Below are 21,197 nucleotides of genomic sequence, written 5' to 3' on the forward strand. Positions count from 1 at the left end.
TGTCAAAATACTCCTTTTGATAAGCTTAAACATTCCTTGGGAAATAATAAGCCCCTCTTCCGTAGGTGTTACTTCCTATAAGGCAAGGTGCATTTTATTTAAAAGTTTAATGTTAAAGATGTTCTTACAGAGAAAAGGTCCCAAAAGCTATTTCCACTGTGGCCAGGCTAGGTGTTCAATAGGAAATAATTGGGATACAATAATACATTTAATAATGTTATCTCCTGTTTGGAAATACCTATATATTTAACTCTTGGACTTTTTAAAATATTCATTACAATGTTAATTCACAGGTAAACTTGGATTTGTAATAAATATTTAGGAAATGGTACTTTTAGAGGTTATCTTTTCTTTGTCAAAGTCTCAGTAGGCCCATTTGCATTAACTCTGTCACTCTGGAGCTGAAGAGTCCCCTTGATAAGGTGTAGATTTACACCTAGAGGTCATGAATGTGGGTGGGAGTGTTCCTCTGGAAGGATGACCATTAGGGCTCTATCCAGGAAACTGATTAACTTCAAAGAGACCTACCCTGGCATATTCAAATTTAGGCTGACATTTAGGCTGACATTCTTTATAAGGATGGGAAGAGAGGATTACCAGTCCATTACAGGACTTCCTAAATAACGCAATTATGTTACAATGTGTGCAGTTCCAAAACATGGTTCATGCTATCCATTGTGATAGACTGAACATGGGCAGGTAATCAGAGGCACACTAGTTGCGAAACATGAGCCCTCTCCGACCAATTGGTGCCACGGTACCCAATAGGATGCTCCATGGGGCTCTTTGCCAGATTTTTTTTCACAAGTCAGAGTCCAGAATGCTTGATTTGATAGCTGTGCAAGGTAGATTGGCCAAGCGAATGAAGAAAACAGGCGTTAAATAACTAAGGAGTCCCTTGCAGACTTTGTCAATACTAAAACAGTGGGCACCACGTAGGAAATAATTTTTTTATGAGTTCAAACTTTGGTCAATGAATTTTTTGCCTTTTAGTGTCTGTAACAAGAACAGTAGGAATTTATCAGGACTGTTGTTTGCCTCATCTACAATAAAGGCTCTGCCTGACCTGAGTGGAGTCTCTACACCTAGGGCCATATTTACAACCCCCTTGCAACACCCATGGATTTTGACGCACTGGGGAAGCATCAAAAACGTAGACCTCCTGAGGTGAGGCGTGACAAGGAGCAATAGCTATTTATCCTCATGTTTTTCTTCTTTCTATGTGTTCTGCATTCTGCAGCAAACAAAAAATCCTGCCAACAACACTGACATCCTGGCACCATGGTGCAAGTTTACCTGCATTGGTGTTAGGCTGCCAAAAAGGCACCAGGCAGGGGCAAAGGACAGGAATGCAATAAATGGTGTAGTCCTGTCCTTTCACTTTAGCGTAGGGCAGCACAGTAAGCTGACTTGCTGTGCTGCCCTACAACGAATCCCCATAAATGAGGGCCCTAGTTTGTTGCTGAAATAAACCCTATCCCAAGTTCATGTTAGCTGGATTCAGGGAACTGTGGAAAATTAGGAAAAGTGATGTACATAAGCAGTGTTCATTTGCCCTTCCCCATTCCCTTCCCTGTACGTTAACCACACCACTCCGCCAGTAAAAGCCTGTGCCCACATGTACCTGATAGCCATTTTAGGCACCATGGCCTTTTTGCCCGCTCACCGGAATCCCCGGCTTCCCTCCTGCGCGTATTTGAACCCCCCCCCCCTCTCACATACATAGAACATGAAACCCTCTCCCTCTGCGCCACCCTGCTACGAAACGCAACCCTCCTGCTTGACCCACGCAAAGTCCCCCATTTCCTCTTGAAGAAGCATCCCTCGCCTCAGCTGACATAACCCCCAGCTGTATCTGACTGCCCCCGTTCTCTCATGTGCGGGTCATAAGACCTCTCTCTCTCTCTCCGTGAGACTCTGTCCCTGTGCGCACCCTGGCTCTCCCCTCCTCCCTCACATGGACAAGTCATAAACCTTCTTCTTCTGCAAGACCCTGTCCTTGGGAGTCACGGCCGCGCCTGACCAACACCTCCTCTCCTTTCATGAATAACCCCTCTGTCAGTAACCCTCCCTCCGCAGTGGACTATCCACACATGTCCGAGGCCATCACCTAAGCCGGGAGACACTGTTTACTGCCCCTTATTGTATGAAATCGCTCCTCCTCAAAGGACCCACTATTGATTCTGGCCTCCCCACCCCCTGGACTATGATCAGGCGCACATGTCCCAAGAATCGGCGGAACACTCAGCTGCTTGATTACCCCCTCCTCTTATCAGCAGGTCAAGGGTTTCTATTGTGGATGCATGTGGGGTGGGATTGACACGAGGATCAGGGGGATGTCGTTTTCTTGTTTCACAATGCTGTTGTTGCAATAAGGAATGTTCTGTAAAGGTATAAAAGGCGATGCCTCCGAGAACTTGTCAGAGCACCTCCCGAAAGACACTGTGTTTCGTGTCCGAAATGACAGGCTCTCCTCATGAGTAATAAATCCGGTTCTTGTGATTCCTGCTTCCAGCGCCCATCTCTTTATTTGGTAACTATTCAGAATGGGAACTAAGAGGCGTCTTGCGCCAGCAGCCCGGGCATCGATAGTAAATTGGGCTCATTTTCAACAATTGGCGTCCCAACGCGGGGTCCATCAGTGACATAAGGTCCAGTAAGAGAGATCCAGACGAAGAAGTGAACATCTAAATGATCGGAGTATACCTGCCTTGAGAGGGCCCTCGTCCGGCTGCCGATCGAATGAACTTCACCGATTCTGAACGGACCTCTCTCGAGTGACCTATTGTCCTGACTGGAATCCCACAAGAATGCTGCATAGAGTAAGAGAACGATCGGGCGCTGGAGGAGGAAGACGAAGAACTGTTCGTATGGTCCGGTCCGGGTAAGATTAAGTAGGGCGTTTTACGCCTGATTGGTAGGATGGTTTTATCCATCTGATTGTTTGATTGATTGTATTGGAATCAGTATTTGAATACTGATATTGTTGTTATTGGTTCATTTAGCCTTGGATGCTACTTGAAATATTGGTTCTCTTCCTGAGAACGAGACATTCTCTGTTTGCAAACAGCGGCGAATAGGAACGTTTGTCTCTCTTTGCAGATAGAGAAGGGTAGGTAATGCAGACTTTTGTCCCCGTTGTAATCCGTCATGCCTACCTTTCTCCCCAATGATTGTTTGATATCGATTAATAATCGATTGTTGCTCTTTGAGATCTTCCCTGTCCACAAACAGAGACGAATAGAAATATTCTGTCTCCCTTTGCAGATAGCGAGGGGCAGGTAATGCAGACGTTTGTCCCCGTTGTAATCCGTCATGCCTGTTTTTCTCCCCACTGATTGATTGATTGACTGGACATTGTTGTCCAAGGAATTGTTCGTTTGAGGTATTTTCTGTTTGCAAACAACGTGGAATAGAAATATTCTGTCTAGTCTTTGCAGATAGAGAAGGGTAGGTGCTGCAGACTTTTGTCCCCGTTGTAATCCGTCAGGCCTACCCACTCCCCACTGATTGACTATTATTTGGGGGGGTAGCTCACCTGGTCCGTCCAGGAGGCTACCCTAATGGAGGACACATGCCCCCACCCGTTGGCCATTTATTGGAAGTAACCCATCTGGTCCGTCCAGGAGGCTACCCTAGTAAGTGGAGGTACATCATTCGGTCTGTCCTGGATGATACCCTAACGAAGGGATATGTGTTCCCCTCTGATTGATAATCTAGTTCCACCCCGGACCATTTATTGGAGGTAACTCACCTGGTCCGTCCAGGAGTACCCCTAATGAAAGGACATATAAAAATGAAGTGATCACCGTACCCTACTAACAGAAAACTTTAGCTCGAAACACGCTAAGGAAAAGAAGGAAAAATAAAAAGAAATCGGCCTAAGTCAGTAACCCCCTGATGAGCTTCCGACTTCACTAAAAATAAGAAACATTAGGAATAGTTTGTAATAAGAAATATAAAATGGCGAAAGCTTGACGGCAAGACAGCCACGAGGTAGCTAGGCTCCACTGCCTATTCCTGCTCCCAACATGTCTGCCTCATTGCCCACCACGCCCAAAGAACGGTAACATGAAATAGATACAAATCAATAAAACACCTACCCCCATTCCGGAAGCTCCCGAAGTGCTGCAGGTCCGCGGTTACGCCCATCCGGAAGGCGAGGCCTCAGCGTGTGCAGAGCAGGGCCTGGCTGGCCGCCATCGGAAGGGGAGGCTGTAGGGCGGACGGCCCGAGGAACAGTGGAGGTCTCTCCTTTTCCCCTCTTCTGCTGCCCTGCAGGCCACGGGGGGGGAATGTCTTGCCTCAGCCACCGACCACCCCCCCCTCTCTTGCCTGATCTGGCCATCGTCGAGGACCGGAGCCAAGGCGAGGTCGGACAACCCTGAGAGTTGCAGGTAGTCCCGCCACATGGCCACGCCTGAGAGTTTCAGGTAGTACCGCCACATGTCAAAAAGGGGGGGATGTCTTGCCTCAGCCACCGACCCCCCCCCATCTTCATCAGCTGGCATGGCCAATACCGAAACACTGGAGCCGAGGAACGGCGCACGGTCGCTGGAAGGGGGAGGCGGGGCGAACGAGCCTCCCCCACCTCCCTCCAGGTGGAGGCTTCCAGCGGCACCCCAACGCTCCTGCTTAAAGAGGGTCCACATCGAAAAGCGTTTTTTTTTTTTGCCCGGGACGGGCACACGCCACATGCCTTCTCTCCTCAACTTTGAAGATTCTATGAGAGCCGGGGGGGCCCCCGACCCCTCCGCATGGGCGCCCCCGTCCCCCTCACTGGGAACCGCGACATCGGCGCACTCCTGCCAGCACCAGCCTCAGTTTGGAAATGGCTAAAAATATAGCAGAGGTACAGACTTGTTCAGTTCCGGTGGAACATCAGAATGACCCGGTAGGAAAAACTGTTGCCGCCCTCCCCACCCTTTGACTGATGGTCTATATTGCTAGACTGTTACCACATTGCGAAAAAAAATGTTTGAACTACCAACGGAAGGTTCTGGTTCTACTACGAGTCAGTGGAGGCAATCTGACTATACTGGGACTTGCCTGACCTCGCCCAAAATGGCGCCGATACAAAATAAGACTTTCAAAAATCCTTGTTGCACCCTGATTGCTCAGCTTTGATGCCCCGAGATATGTATGCAGTTTTTGGACAATGAAAGTAGATAAGAAGGATATTGAGTATGTGTTTGGAAAAGAAAGCGATATAAGATGGATATTGATTATGTGCTGGGACGATGAACTGATTTAGAGTGGGTACTAATTATGTGTTGGAAGCTATGAATTGGTATGAAATAGGCACTGATTGAATATTTAAACAATGAATTGATATACATTAGATATTGAGTAAATAGTAGAATAATGAGATGATATTATTGAACGCTTGACACGGATTATACTTGCCGCTTAAGAAAGTTCGATATGATTTTCATTGCACTGCTGCACTTTATGAAATAAATGGCCACCGACTTCGCTCCTCATGCCCAGTTCCAGTCTGCTCCGTAGCCGGCCCACTGGGTTGTAAGCCCGCATTTGTGCGCCAACCTTTTCATTAAAGTTTTTGAACACGCAAATATTCTCGTAGTGTTTGTATTTATGAATGTTATTGAAATGTACGGACAGCTGGAAAAGTGTTTTTTAGACGCCCTTGAGCGAAACCACAGAAATACCACCTGACCACCACCCTTGCACACGACCTATAAGGCCACGATCGTGTGATCCATGTAGATACACAGACCATCAATGATTATCTATCTGATGCTACTGATCCCTCTGGGCTTAAATGCCGAGATGGTAGAGAATGCGGCCCGTGGAGATAGGTCGAGTATGTGGTAGGTAAAAACATTCTCGGATTTATGCAAGTTGATGTATTTTGAATGTTGCCCCCACCACCTTCCTTCTCCTCCCTTCTGCAGGTCACGTCGGAACATCGGCTGAAGTATGGAGGAGTGACGATCAAACAACCGACGGAAAGGAAAGGAGGGGATTTGAGCATAGTACTTATGCTAGACTTAGAGATGACTGTTCCTCTCTAGAACGTAGCGACTGGGAGGATGGACTGACATAGAAACTTGACGGGTACTGTATGACGGAAATTGACTCGAATTAGCACGTTAGATAATGTAACTATGACGGATAACTAGATAGGGAAAGGACAAAGAAGAGTCCTGGGGTAAGGGTTCCCAGGCACCACCCGTCTGGGAAGATTAGAAACGTCGTTGATGTTCGAAATGTACCACCTCCTTCTCACCCTCTTATAGATATAACCAAGCTGTCTGACTGTTCTCCTGATCAATACCCTCTGTTGCCTCAGCCTGGAGAACTTCCAACCAAAAGAAGAAACTCAAAAGTGGTTTAAGATCCACCTATGGGCAATAGCCCGACCAGGTTAATTTCTGACCGGCTGACCGAGGTGTAAGTATTGGCAATTGGGAGCGCTCGCAAAAATAGCAAACGAGAAGAAAAGGAGGAAAGGTAAAAAGAGCTCAGCCCATAGATAAATAGGATATTAAAGATACGCAGCATGCGCAAGGAGATTTTTTATTTTTTTTGGCTAGCAACTGTTCTATGTTTTGTCGTGAATCTTTCTTTTTATGTAAAACACGTACTGCCCCCCCCTTGTTTGAGTTTGTGTATGTGTAGTGTAGGGATTTATGTCCTCCCTCTGTTTTGTGTTTCCGTGTTACCTGACCCCTACCGTTCTGTGTTATGAATGCACTAAATGACCTGTTGCCGTACACGTCTCTCTCTCTCTCTCTCTCTCTCTCTCTCTCTCTCTCTCTCTCTCTCTCTCTCTCTCTTTCTCTCTCTCTCTCTCTCTCTCTCCCTCTACATGTCATACGTGTACCGAATGGCTCGTTTAGGTTGCGGGCGACTCTCACTCTCTACGAGAGTCCCCCTGTCCCATCTTTTTTTATGGTAAAATTGTGCCTCGCTGGCACCGGTCTGATTGGATACTTATCGAACACGAAGGTGTTCAGCGAAATTGACAGAAACTAAAATGATTGTAATCTGCCATATTACTACCTCTCCTTTCTGCAAAACGAATAAACTAGAATTGGCTAAGAAAGAAAGGACAGGTAAGATGACTAAGGTCCCCTAATCTGGCCTTTCATAGGGGAACTATATGTCAATGGCACCCTATTTTTCAGTTTGTTAGAGACAAGCGCCAATGTCCAGATTGGCCCCCAATGCCCAGATTGCCCCACCCCTTTGCACTCAAGCCAGATTGGCCCCCAATGCCCAGATTGCCCCACCCCTTTGCACCCAAGCGCGAATGCCCGAAGCGTCCCCGCTCCACTTGATTGACCCCAGCTGCTGTCCCCGATATATACATAGTGACCATGAGTAACTGTCGTCCCTCAGGAAAACGTTGTTTTTACCCTGACCCCCGACGATAGCGCCCCCGCCCCAGTTTTGAAAGGGGTAGCCAGCTTTGGAGGGAAATGTTAGACTGTTAAGGCCCGGGTTTGAAAGACAAATCTCTGCTGGAGGTTCCGGAAGGATGAATGTAACGAAATGCGCAGTTGATAGGAGTCTAATTTCTATCTATTTTATGTCATAAATAGACGATGAATAAGCTTGGCATGAGCTCAGTAGGAATGCCGACATATGCACTGCTTGATAATAAACTGCTGACTGTGACCGATGAACGTATCTCCCAAGTGCGTAGGATTGAAGGAGGAATTCACATGCATAAATGTCTTCTCCTGCCAGTTCTCTAAAGCTTGTTTTGTACCTATTCAAAGATATACGATCACTGGAGGAGGAGGGTCGGACGTGATACACAGCCTGGCCGCCGATCATGGGATACATGCGACCTCGACCAAAGGTGGAGCCACAGCACAACAGGAATACGGGACGAGGCAGCACTCTCCAATGTGGTAAACGAAAGGATGAAAGGCTGTTCTGAAGCCCTTTGTCCACCTACCCACGCGTGCCTGAAGTCTCCGTTCCCCTTTTCAAGCCCGATTGATGGGCCTGCTTGCTTGTTACCCTTTGCTCCCTTGGTCCCTTTGGTGTGTCCCAGGAAAATCTGCCCCCACTCCGCCCTCTCACTCCCATCGACTATCGAAACCACACACCCTCTTTTCCACGTGACTTTTTGTCAAAAGGAAAAACCGCATTTAGGTGGAAATGGGGTTACGCCACAGGAATGTAGGTGCCGCGCATAAGGCACCATTAAAAGGATTGGTTAAGGAACAGGACTGTGGTCTAACAGCAGAGGACTGACCGCACCTTGCAACGCGTAAGGATGGATCCGAGCTGGACCTATAGCTCCACCGCCGGTGCTCAACAGCGCCAACAAAAGGACACAGACTAGAGCCTACCAGTGATGGCTCACTGCTAAAAAGACACTGTGACGAAGAGATCTTATTTGAACTGGACTCCTCCCTCGACTATTTGATAAAATATTCATTGGTCACATTTTTGAGAAAGTCAGAAGCATTTATGCTATGTAGTGCGTTTAAATGTTAGGAACTTAACAAAATGCAATTTCCTATGTGCCACATTCTGCCAATCACATCAACTGTCCATGAATATATGCCATATGTTAGTATTGACAGATGCTAATTCTTCAACAGCTCCTGTTTATATGTACACCCCCCCATCAATAAGGAAAATTAACTCTGTTATGTAAAAAGCGGCGACTGTGGAAAATTAGGAAAAGTGATGTACATAAGCAGTGTTCATTTGCCCTTCCCCATTCCCTTCCCTGTACGTTAACCACACCACTCCGCCAGTAAAAGCCCGTGCCCACATGTACCTGATAGCCATTTTAGGCACCATGGCCTTTTTGCCCGCTCACCGGAATCCCCGGCTTCCCTCCTGCGCGTATTTGAACCCCCCCCTCTCACATATAGACCATGAAACCCTCTACCTCTGCGCGACCCTGCTACGAAACGCAACCCTCCTGCTTGACCCACGCAAAGTCCCCCATTTCCTCTTGAAGAAGCATCCCTCGCCTCAGCTGACATAACCCCCAGCTGTATCTGACTGCCCCCGTTCTCTCATGTGCGGGTCATAAGACCTCTCTCTCTCTCTCCGTGCGACTCTGTCCCTGTGCGCACCCTGGCTCTCCCCTCCTCCCTCACATGGACAAGTCATAAACCTTCTTCTTCTGCAAGACCCTGTCCTTGGGAGTCACGGCCGCGCCTGACCAACACCTCCTCTCCTTTCATGAATAACCCCTCTGTCAGTAACCCTCCCTCCGCAGTGGACTATCCACACATGTCCGAGGCCATCACCTAAGCCGGGAGACACTGTTTACTGCCCCTTATTGTATGAAATCGCTCCTCCTCAAAGGACCCACTATTGATTCTGGCCTCCCCACCCCCTGGGCTATGATCAGGAGCACATGTCCCAAGAATCGGCGGAACACTCAGCTGCTTGATTACCCCCTCCTCTTATCAGCAGGTCAAGGGTTTCTATTGTGGATGCATGTGGGGTGGGATTGACACGAGGATCAGGGGGATGTCGTTTTCTTGTTTCACAATGCTGTTGTTGCAATAAGGAATGTTCTGTAAAGGTATAAAAGGCGATGCCTCCGAGAACTTGTCAGAGCACCTCCCGAAAGACACTGTGTTTCGTGTCCGAAATGACAGGCTCTCCTCATGAGTAATAAATCCGGTTCTTGTGATTCCTGCTTCCAGCGCCCATCTCTTTATTTGGTAACTATTCAGAATGGGAACTAAGAGGCGTCTTGCGCCAGCAGCCCGGGCATCGATAGTAAATTGGGCTCATTTTCAACAGAACCCAAATCTGTGGCGCCAAATGATCTGAAACTTATGTTGAGTCACGCCCCTTGGGTCTCCATGGAGGAGAAACGTACCTACGAAATATTTGTTCTGTGCTAAGTTCCTGCCATTAGCCTACCTGCCTCAGATTCCAGACAATGTTAGTTGATCCCTGGGGAGGGCCCTTCTTTCTTACCAAATCAAGGCAGGCATCAATCGAAAAAGAGTGAGGAGTTTACAGCAGAATGGGTTTGAAGAGTTCACAGAGGAGTGGTTGCTCATTTCCCTGGCCCCACCTCTGGGATGGGCACACTGGCTGTGCACAAGAGGAGAAGAGTTTCCCCATCTTCAATTTGGGAAAAGCGAAGCACTGTTTTATTGTTTGCAATTGGTCACACAGGAGCTATTTAAGATTTCTGGCTTGTGGAGCTCTGTTCAGTTTAAGTTTAAATCCTTGCCCCACCAGATACATCTGAGCTCCAAAAATGTGACTAAGTCTGAACATAGAAATGTTCCCTGGGCAAAAGGCAGCAAACGTATCTGGCCAGATGGGAAATTTGTGACACGAGAGTAGGCACAGGAAACCTTTAATTTAGGGTTGTGTCAATTTCTACAGTATGGAAAAATATCCAGTGTTGCCCGGGAGCTCTGGCCGGGGGTTCCAGAGGTGCCTCCCACAACTAAGATTCTAGAAGTAATGTTAAAAATGGAAACAATAAAAAATAAAAAGGATTTGGCCAGCAAGGGACCTTCTAATACAAAAGTCAGTATCCTCGCTGCTATGAATAGACAATCCGGGGGAAGAGGAAATAAACTGTATGCTTTGACCTCATTCAGAGGTTGGAAGAGGAAAAAAACTCTGTTTTATTTACTAACCTCACTCAATCTAGTAGTGGCATGCTTCATCATTGGGCCTTTGAGCTGACGAGCTCAGGTAACGCCCTACGCGCCCGGAGAGGTACCAGACCTGAAAACACTTTGGCAGCCTGCACAGCAACCCCTGAATATTTTCCTACACTCTGCTGATGAAGGACAATAATCCTGAAACACCGGTGTCCAGAGTTGGCCTGCAACTTTGCATTTACACTTCGGAACTTTTGCAAAGCACACCCGCTTTGAGAAAACTGCATTTACCATGATGCTCTAGGGGTTTACACGCTGGAATGGTGGAGTAGCGTACGACCTATGGACCCTTTACTTTATTACGGCTCCCTTGAGCCTTTGAGCTGATGAGCTCAGGTAACGCCCTACGTGCCCGGAGAGGTACCAGACCTGAGAACACTTTGGCAGCCTGCACAGCAACCCCTGAATATTTTCCTACACTCTGCTGATGAAGGACAACAATCCTGAAACACCGGTGTCCAGAGTTGGCCTGCAACTTTGCATTTACACTTCGGAACTTTTGCAAAGCACACCCGCTTTGAGAAAACTGCATTTACCATGATGCTCTAGGGGTTTACACGCTGGAATGGTGGAGTAGCGTGCAACCTATGGACCCTTTACTTCATCATTGGGTTCACCCTGACTCCTACAGGTCAGAGTGTGCTCGACCCTATTCCAGGGAGGACTTAGAAGACACTACGGTTTTATTTTATGGGGTTTACATTTAAATTAAAAATCCCTCGCTCACCCCAGGTATCCCTTTATAAGCAGGGTGAGTGGGGAAGTTAAAAACTATGGGAAGGGCCAATGAGGATGTTGTGGTCCTATGACCCTATCACAACTACGCCAACATGTTTATGCCCTTCCCTACTGGTCCACATGGGTCCGGGGCATTCGTCAGGGCATTACTGCAGAAGAGATTCCCCAGTTGTGTCACCTTGTGATTGTTATCAAAGCGAACGTGTGGTGCCAGAGATTTTCCGTGGCAAACAAATAAACACAAAATTTAAAAGTACTTACTGTGTTTGTGAGTTTTCCCTGTAGAAAAAAGCACAACAGAGACAATAACATGATTAATTTCACTCTGTTAATCTTGATCATACTTGTAACATACATTAAAGGGCATAACTTTTAGCATATATTTTTGTTTTATCATCTTGTCAAAATGTTTTTGTGATTATTTTGTGTTTATAAACATATACTCTGGTGACCCTTTTTTTTCCTCCGGATTTGCCTCGGGTCAGTGCCTAGACAATATCAAAATGTTTTCAATGTTATAGACTAATACAGACATGATAGCAAAGGTAGTTGTGCATAAAAAGGGAGATTGTGCATAAAAAGGGTGTATTTATGCCGAAATACGGTAAGACTATGTTCTTTATGACTTGTAGCGCGATATATACGTTTTAATGTTGTAGTTTACATTTGGGCATTTCAACAGCAGTGGATGTATTCAGGTGCATTCACTCAGTTTCACTTACCCCATCTACGACCAAGAATTACTTGTCAGGGGGCAGTGGGGGCAGGCCATGTAGTCACACACAGTTTTCAAACGGAGATAAAAAGGTTTTTAAAGGATGTACAGTTAACGTTTGTTCCTCTCCTATTGACAGGAAGGACAAGGGGAGAGACATACTCACTATTCCAAGGGTCCCAGCCCGCCAGTGAACCTATACGACCTGTCCGCTCCCTAGGCTTGTGGTGTGTAGGTGCAAATTACTAAATTCTTCCGCTCTGAGCTTTCCATCTAAAAATGTACAGCTTCACCAGGACACCATCCAATGGCTATCTGTCTTCTTGTAGCCCTTCTCTGCCACAGCCTGTTGCTTTGCCCCAATGAGCATTTCAGAGATTAAGGTGCCAATTTATATGTTGACTGAAAGGGAACTCACTTGCAGTAGCGACGACATAGCGATGCGCCTGCCAAATTTAAATTCGGGTGGATCATCAGTGTGTCCATGGTGGAGACTACTCTGTCTCCACCTTGGCCAAAGTTCTCTGATGGCCCTGGGGAGTGAGGTCAGTCAGAAATACGGCTACATGACCACCTGCCAAATTTAAATTGGTGTATATGTTGTCCAATTTTACTGTTTATCACCACCATCAAAAACCTGGCCGATCTCGATAGAGCGTGGGTCAATTAGCTATAGGGTCCGGTCAACTTTTTACCTTCTAACTTAGTCACTTTTTTGGAGATTTTTTCTCGATGTTGAGTGACGTTCCTCATCATGCCAACTTTGGGTTCAACAACAGTGGCTACATTCAGCACGATGCCTCAGTCAACTCCTAGAAGTCTTGTCAACGACGAAAAGCTGCAGAGCTTCAGCGTGTGAAACCTGAATCTCAAGCCGAGTTGCGATTCAACATTGCCGGCTTGACTCTCAAAGATGGGTCAGTCAACTTCTGGGGCTTTTTGACAAAAAAACTCCAAATCTTCTCAAACATCTGGATCTTTTTCCAGAAGGACCTTTTTAGAGGTTTCAAAGTGCCCACAATACCAATACAAAGTTCAAGAAACTTTGAGTTGCAGCTTGGGATGTTGGAACTACGTCTCCCACAATGCACCTTGCCAAAATCCTTTGCAGTCCAGCTCAGGGTGGTCAGCTGGTTTCTTCTTGCTGGAGATGATCCAATGGATCTCTGTTCACTCCTTCACTTTTCAAAGCAAGTCAACGTCTTTGGGTTGTAGTTCCAAAGTGTGCAGCAAGTTCAGTCATTCAGAGTGCAATCCTTTTAGTGCTGGCAATCATTTCCAGCAAGTCAGTCCTTCTACTTTAGTTGCTGGGAAAGTCTCACACATTTATCCGTGCTTCTGGGTGACAAGCCGAAGGGCACCCCTGACCAATGAGTGCCACCATCAGGTATGAAAACTTCCTCAAAGGTTTGGCATATTCTTGTCCCAGAAAGCACTATTCTTTAAAATCGAGAATGGAGAAACTCTCTCCTGGAGTTTAACATATGGCTTAGCCAACCCACTAGTGTGGCTAGGTTTCCCTAACTTTCCCCCTCCAGCCCCTCTGCTAATTCAATTACTGGGGCTCTTGTCTGGCTGGGGTGTAGGAGGAGGGGGTGAGCCTAAGTCCTGTCCTGTCATTCCCTCTTTGAAAACCAGTTTGGCTACTCCTCCTCCATCCTACCTTTTGCTCCGCAGTGGCAGATCTCCTTCCACCGATGCTCTTTGTCTCTATGCAGGCCACTTCACACATCATTGGAGCAGTTTGGCTCATCCTGTCAAAGCTGGCCAATTCGGAGAGGCTGCTGGAAGGCTGTGTTTTGGTTCATCAGAAAATGAAGCTCTATTACTTATTTTCTGTGATAGTTACAATAAATCTACCCATGGCAAGTTGTTGGATTCATTATATCCATAATACTTTAAACTTTATCTTAGCTCACTCCTGTAAATAACTATACATTATAAAAGTATTCCCATGCTAGCCTATGGAGACAATGTGCTAAAATCGGGTGAAATGAAAATGCAAGTTTTTCCCTTGCCAGGCCATACAAAACCTTTTTTTAAATGTCCCTGCTTATAGTTACAAGGCAACCTATCACTTGTGCACTTAGGGGAGACCTTAGGGATGGTGTATATGTAAAAATAAGGTAGTTTAAGACTTTGGAAGTACCTTTAATCCCAAAGCAAAGCAGGGCTGCCTTTACAATGACAGCAGGCAACACAGCAGTGCACACTTAAATGCACTGAAACTGCTGGGCCTCTAAACCTACACATCTTATCATTTACTAGGGGCTTACAGGCAGGTTGTCATACCAATTGCAGTTTCACCTAAATAGCATATACGGTATTTAACATAGCAGTGGCCTGGGACTGATTAGCAGAGTCCAGGGTATAGTCAGAGTCAATTACCACCAGTATCAGTCAAAAAATGGGGTGATCAGGGCAAAAAAGAGGATTTTCTCACACTTTTCAACAATTTGTTTAAAAATTACAATAGCACTGCAGATCATACTTTTACTGGAAGATGAGCCCGGCTTCTGTCTGACCCTTCCATAAAATCTGCCTAGCCATGCCTAAGCCAAGCCACGCCCCGCCAGACCAAGTGCTGCAATCGCCGAGCAACAGAGTGGGAGTAAGGAGCAGGAGCAGGAGCGCGGGGACACGGAGTAAGCCGGATACCAGCGGCAAGCGGGCAAACCGCTACAGATTTCCTCCCCAGCCGCGGATCATAGCGGAGCCCTCGGGGAGAGGCAGGGTGAGACGAGGGGAGCGGGAGCGGCGCGAGCCGGAGGGCTCGCCGAGCACCACGAGACTCTGCACACACACCAGAAGCAGAGAGCGCCACTGACCGCCAGCCCCAATTTAGCCCCCTTTTTAGCCCCCATTTTGCAGACTCGGACTTTTAGCTGGATCAGTGAATCCAGCAGAGTCTGCAAGGCAATACCTTGTGAAACTTCGGACACCCCTAAATGTGTAAGCTGGCAATAAAAAAGGGCGTTTAATTGAAGCACCAGCCCTCAGAAGACCAAACACCTACGGAGAAGTCGGAGATTTCTTAAACACGACAGAAAGTATAAGGGGGGCAAGGCAGCAGGCGGAAGGCAACTAAGGCAGAACAGAGGTAAGTGAACAACCTTTAACAAAAGTAAATTAATAATCAAGAGTTACCACCTTTAGTAGAACAACAGTTTTTTACCTAGAAATGGTACCTAAAAGAGGGCAAAAATTATTGGATGAACAAGGAAGGAGTAAATCATTGGAGGGCTCAAAATCTCTGGATGAAAGCCAGGAAAGTCATGTATCATCTAGGGATAATAGTAAGGGGAGACGAAAGAAAAGAAAAGTTAAAAGAGCAACGAAGAATGCCCAGAAGGCAAAAAGAGGCTGCAATCAAACAACAAAAAAACAGAAAGAGAACACGGCAGCGTCAAAGTCCATAAAGGAGTTTGTAGGCAAACACTTTAAATCATTAAACCCAGCAATAACATCGGATCTAGATGGAGAAATAGTGGAAATTGGCAGAGAAATTGGTGAAAGTTCAGGCTTGCAAGATGAAAATCAAAGACGGTCAGATAAGGGAGAACTCCAGGAAGAAGTTAATCTTGACACCGAAGAAGAAGGGGTGAACCGCAAATCTTTAAACCAGACACTGCAGAGCCAAAATCACCAAATCTCGGCGCCTCGACTATCATCATCACCAAAGATGTTCTCACTGTTGTCACCAGGGATTGAAGGTCACAGGGGAAACGAAGGCCAGAACCAGAGAGTTATCTGGGGAGGCGCGCCAGATCAATTCCAACAGCACCAACCACTGCAAAAATCCCCAATACATCAAGAGAGCTTAAGGACAAGTTACCCAGTAAACCCTGTCAGAAATACTACACAGGACTCGGTGCTCTCTGAATCTCCTACATCTTCGCTGATGGATTTAATCCTGTTACTGCAGAAGGCACTTCAAGGAATCCTGGAAGTAACTTTCTCAAACAACGGAGTGATGAAAGCTCAGAAACAACATCTAAAGAAAATAGAAGAAGAACTTGGAGAAATAAAGAGCCAATTGCCAAGCAGGGTAAAGCCAATTGATATAGCCCCACCAATTGAGGAAAGTGACATGATAATACCGGAAGAAGAAAGCATGGTAATCCTTGAAAGATCACCTAAACCCACAGAACAAACAGGAAAGGATGCTGCAGAGTCTGTGGACAATGTGTATATATCAAAAAGACCTATGCTGATAAAAAGGCGCGGAGGGTATGTCACACTCGGGGCCAGGAACAGGATAGGAAAATCCAGGCAAGTGAAACATGCAGGAATGAGAAAAGTGAAGGAAACAACAACGGAGGGGGTGCAGTCAAGATTAAATGCCTCAGCTCCAACATTCATAACACATAGACTTACACATGTAGAGGCAAAAACTTCAAAGTCTCCAAAGACCCTGAGAGCACCAAGGAAATATCAGATCCATAGGGAGAAAACTAAGAACCCCCCCTCCATCCGTACGACGAGACAAAAAGTAAGGCTAATGGATGAACGTGTTACTGAACAAAGGTCAGTAAGACCACAGATACACGAAGAACCCAACATGAGAAAGAAAGGTCGACAAGTAGGGAGAACAATCGCCAGTCAACAGGCGCATGAAACAAACACGAACTTATATGAGAGAGATGATAACAAATGGTTATTTCTGGACCTGATACCAGCAGGGAGGAAAGAGAAGCCGACAAGAAAAACTAGTCCCCTGAATAGGGCACTGATCTTGACCGCATTTGCAAAATGCGGCAGTCTGAGGGGGATCGGTACTAAAGACCTCCAGCATGTTGGCTTCGTAGAAAACAGGCATGGAAAGGAAATAACAAGAATCACCCTTTATTCATACCTGGTAAAAAGGGCAATACTGAAAGCCTCAACTGAGATAACGCAACAGGGTATAAGGATTATCCCAGAGAGAGAAATAAAAACCTCTAAAGATAACAATTTCTTAAAACAGCATGCCGGGCTACAGAAGAGACAAGTGATTTTCTATAAAGAAACAAAAGGTGATCGAAGCTCTCTGAACATTGTAATCGACAACACAGGGAATGATTCCTCATGGGGTAACTGGTCGTTACATAGCAATCTCATGGGAGAATGCAATGAAAGAAATACAGTGGATACAGAAGAAGAAGGTGGTTTGAGTGACGTTGAATAGGATGGAGGGGGTTCGCAAGAACTAGTGCCCAGATGCATCAACCTTTTTAGGAAGTGCAAACGGTGCGATTCGCATAAATCGGCCTTTTGCACTTCCTAAATTGGTTACTGGGATGCATCAAGCATTTTTTGGAAATCGCTTTTTTTTGCGAGTTCCAAAAAATGCGATTGCTGTTAAGGAATCGCAAATTTGCGATTCCTTAACAGCAATGCATCATCCTCAAAACATTTGCGATTTTAAAAATTGCAAATGCAAATTACCACGAAGTTGAACTTCGTGGTAATTTGCAAACATGTTCAAAAACGCATAAAAATGCATTTTTTAAACGTGTACGTTACAGGCACACATGTCCTTAGGACATGTGTGTATGTAACTCTCATGTAAAAGTGCATTTCATGGGTGCAGGGGGGGGTCCTTTGGACCCCCCTTTCCACCCTTGAAAGGCTTTGATGCATTCCGATTTGAAATTGCGAATTCGCAATTCCCATTCATTCCTATGGGCATTTCAGCCTATAGGAATGAATGGGAATATCGGATTCGCTATTTGGAACTCGCAATTTTATTGGAATTCGGTAAAAATTGCGATTTTTACCGAATTTCAATAAAATAGCGAAATTAATGATGCATTGCCATTTGCGAATCCTTAATGCGATTCCTTATTTTTCGCAATTAAGGAATCGCAAATGACAACGTTGATGCATCTAGGGGTAGGTCTCTTAACCTGGAATGTAAATGGGCTAGGCAATGAGCAAAAATGGGAATATATAAAGGAATCCATAAATAAAGTGGACATTGCCTGCCTGCAAGAGACCTGGTTATGCGACGACACCCCAACCTTTGACGGTTACGCCCAGATACATCAGCCTGCCATAAAGAAAAATTGTGGGAGGCCCTCGGGGGGGGGGCTGTTGACACTGGTATCAACAAAAGTAATGAGGGAAATAAAACTGTTGAATACAAAATGTAAATGGGTTCAATCAAGTAGAATTGAACTCATGACGGTGGAACTAAACTATAAAATGTTGATTTTAATGAATGTATACATGCAGTGGGATAATGGGGAGGAGTATGAAAGGGAAATGAGGTGTTTTAAAGAGGATGTAGACAGTACTCTAGAAAAATATCCTGCAGACATAATAATAATAATGGGCGATTTCAATCATAAACTAAACCCAAATAAGGCTGATCTTTGGAATAGGGAACAGTTAGAGGTATATGGAATAAACCCGGCTAGGTTCCCAGATGGGGAAACTTCGAAACAAGACCTAGAACTAATACACACCTTAGGAGGAAGGGGTTTTCACTGCGTAAATGGGAGAATAGAGACAGACTCACCGGCAGGAAAAACGTTTATCCAAGGGCAACAGAACTGCCCAATTGACTATATATTCTTGCAGGCCTGGAATTTTTACCAGATTAGGGACTTTAAGTTAGAACAAAAAGTAATATCGGGGGGAAGGAAATTACAGAGAGAAACAGTGATTACCCAGGAGGTTGAGTACCCCAAACGGGTGACAACACGTTTAACTGAGTAATATATGGAAAAACTGAAGGCCATGCAAACAAAAATGGCTCCTGAAAACTGTGAGAATAAAAAACTGGAATGGTTTATTGGAAAATTAGAAGAAGTTGTTCAATGCCTAAAGATAAAATTAAAATGGGATAATCCCATAGGGGTAAAACAAACAAACTGAGGTAAAGGGTTCTCTGTGGCATGCCAAAATAAGAAAAGGGAGATAAGAGCAGCACAAAGAAGACAAAAAAAGAACTTTACACAAGAGAGACAGGAACAGCTAGTTAAGCAGAAAAAAGAATTCAAGCAAATGGTATTCTCCGCAAAAAGGATATATAAAGAAAAATGCTGGTTAGAATTATTAGAAGCCATAGAGAACAAAAATCTAAGGCAATTTTGGAAACTAGTAAAGGCTGCAGCTGGAACAACAGATGGAGAATTAAATTGTGTGGTGAGTGAGGCAACATGGGAAGTGTACATAAGGGAACTGTACGGGGCAAGGACTCCCAGAGAGGAGGTGGAGATTAAAATATGGCCAGAAATCTCAGAAGACCTTTTATTTAAATTTAATGAAGAAAAAGTTGAGCTCACAATAAAAGAACTTAAGCTAACTCGGGCAGCAGGCCCAGATAATCTTCCTGCAATAATTCTGAAGACCGAGGTTAAATGGTGGGCAAGATTCCTTGCCAAGATGTTCCAGGTAGTCCTAAAAGAAGGGGTAATGCCTCCAACCTGGAAGGGGGCCATAATTAGGCCAATCCACAAGAAAGGGAGCAAAGAGGCGCCACAAAACTACCGGCTGATTAATCTCCTAGATATAGATGAGAAAGTGTTTTCTAAAATTGTACTGAAACAATTGAATGCATGGGTAGACGAGTACCAAATAATTCCCACAGAACAGGGTGGATTTAGAGCGGGCCACTCTACAATAGACCACGGATTTGCTCTATGGGCGATGGCGAGGAAGTCGACGGAACAAAATGGCAAGTTATGCTGTTGTTTCGTCGACTTCAAAGCAGCCTTTGATTCTGTGGATCGGACCTGCCTATGGGAGTCCCTAAAGAGGTTAAATATTCCTAAAGACCTCCTCACTATAATAAAAGAACTACACAGGGAAAACTGGGGGCAAGTAATCAAAGATACGGTGGGTTCCCTGACCCCAAAAATACCCATTGCTAATGGATTAAGACAGGGCTGTGTGCTGGCCCCCCAGCTTTTCTCGATCTTCCTGTCAGATCTCCCGGCACATCTAGAGGTGGAGGGTAGTGCCAGCCCTAAAAAGGATGGAAACAAGATACCCTGCCTATTGTACGCGGATGATCTGGTAATAGTAGATCAGAGTGAGAGAGGCCTCCAAAGGAAGCTTAATGCTTTCAATACATATTGTGCTAGTAGATTTTTAACTATCAACCTGGATAAAACTATAACCCTATGCTTTGGGAAAAAGATAAGCAGATCCAGTTGGTACATAGGCGATCTCAAATTGGAGACAGTTAATGAGTACCGATATCTGGGTATATGGTTCGATAGGACTTTAAATTGGAATACCCATTTGGAAACTCAAAAAGCAAAGGCACTCTCTTCCATATGTGGCCTAAAAAGGTTTAATGGGGACTATGGTGAGATGTCACACCGACCAATGCTTAGAGCTTTTGAGGCAATGATCCCCCCCCAAGTTTTATATGGCGCAGAGATCCTTTATTTGAGCGGTAAGGGATCTTGGGACGTGATAGAGGGGAATTGCATAAAAAGGCTCCTATCACTTCCCCAATCTGCTATGATACAAGCCATCAGAACAGAAATAGGCACAAAGTCCTGGGTGATACTAACCCAGATGGCTGTGATCAGATTCTGGAAGAGATTAGAAGACCCTGAAAGTAAAAAAGTAGCACACTGGTGTCGCAAAGAAATTCAGAAAAGCGAGCTAAAATGGGCGAAGGCCAGTAGGGAAAAATTGAAGGGAATCTGTAATTCATTAGAGATCGACTTGGACCTGGAAACATATCAAATCCCTAGTAACAAAGGTGATCTGAAGCAAAGGGGGAAAGAAGTTTCCAGATTGCTTGATATAGGCTATTTAACAAAGAAAAAATCAGTGGCGCATATGCTAAATGCTTGGTCCTATGAAAACTGGTTCCCCTACCTTGATAGATTACCCAATCGCGGGTTCAGGCAAGAGATCCTGAGGCTTCGAATTGGGATCAATCCATGGCTAATAAACAGAGACCGTAAAATAAAAATGTTAGATCAGGAAGGTCGCTGTAGGTGTATGTTGGGAACTAAGGGAGACCTGCTGCATATCCTGTTAGATTGTCTGACTCTCCAAGATCAGAGAAAACTTTGGCTGCGCCCAGTTTTTTTAAAACATGATATAAAAACAAGGTCGCAGGCGGCCAGCCTCTTAACAGAAATCCCCTACAT

At 45.4% G+C, this 21,197-nt stretch overlaps 1 protein-coding gene across 1 annotated transcript in view; it reads right to left on the bottom strand.

Annotated features, from left to right (window-relative positions):
* LOC147707023 (adhesion G protein-coupled receptor F5-like) overlaps positions 1-21,197 on the bottom strand; it is a 948,772-nt gene that overhangs the window by 70,960 nt on the left and 856,615 nt on the right. The window contains exon 19 of the mRNA XM_086926247.1: positions 11,643-11,660. Coding sequence (XP_086782373.1) covers positions 11,643-11,660 — 18 coding nt within the window. The remainder of the gene's footprint in view (positions 1-11,642; positions 11,661-21,197) is intronic.

Source organism: Lissotriton vulgaris, chromosome 6, assembly GCF_964263255.1.
Source record: "Lissotriton vulgaris chromosome 6, aLisVul1.2, whole genome shotgun sequence".
Classification (NCBI taxonomy): Eukaryota; Metazoa; Chordata; class Amphibia; order Caudata; family Salamandridae; genus Lissotriton; species Lissotriton vulgaris.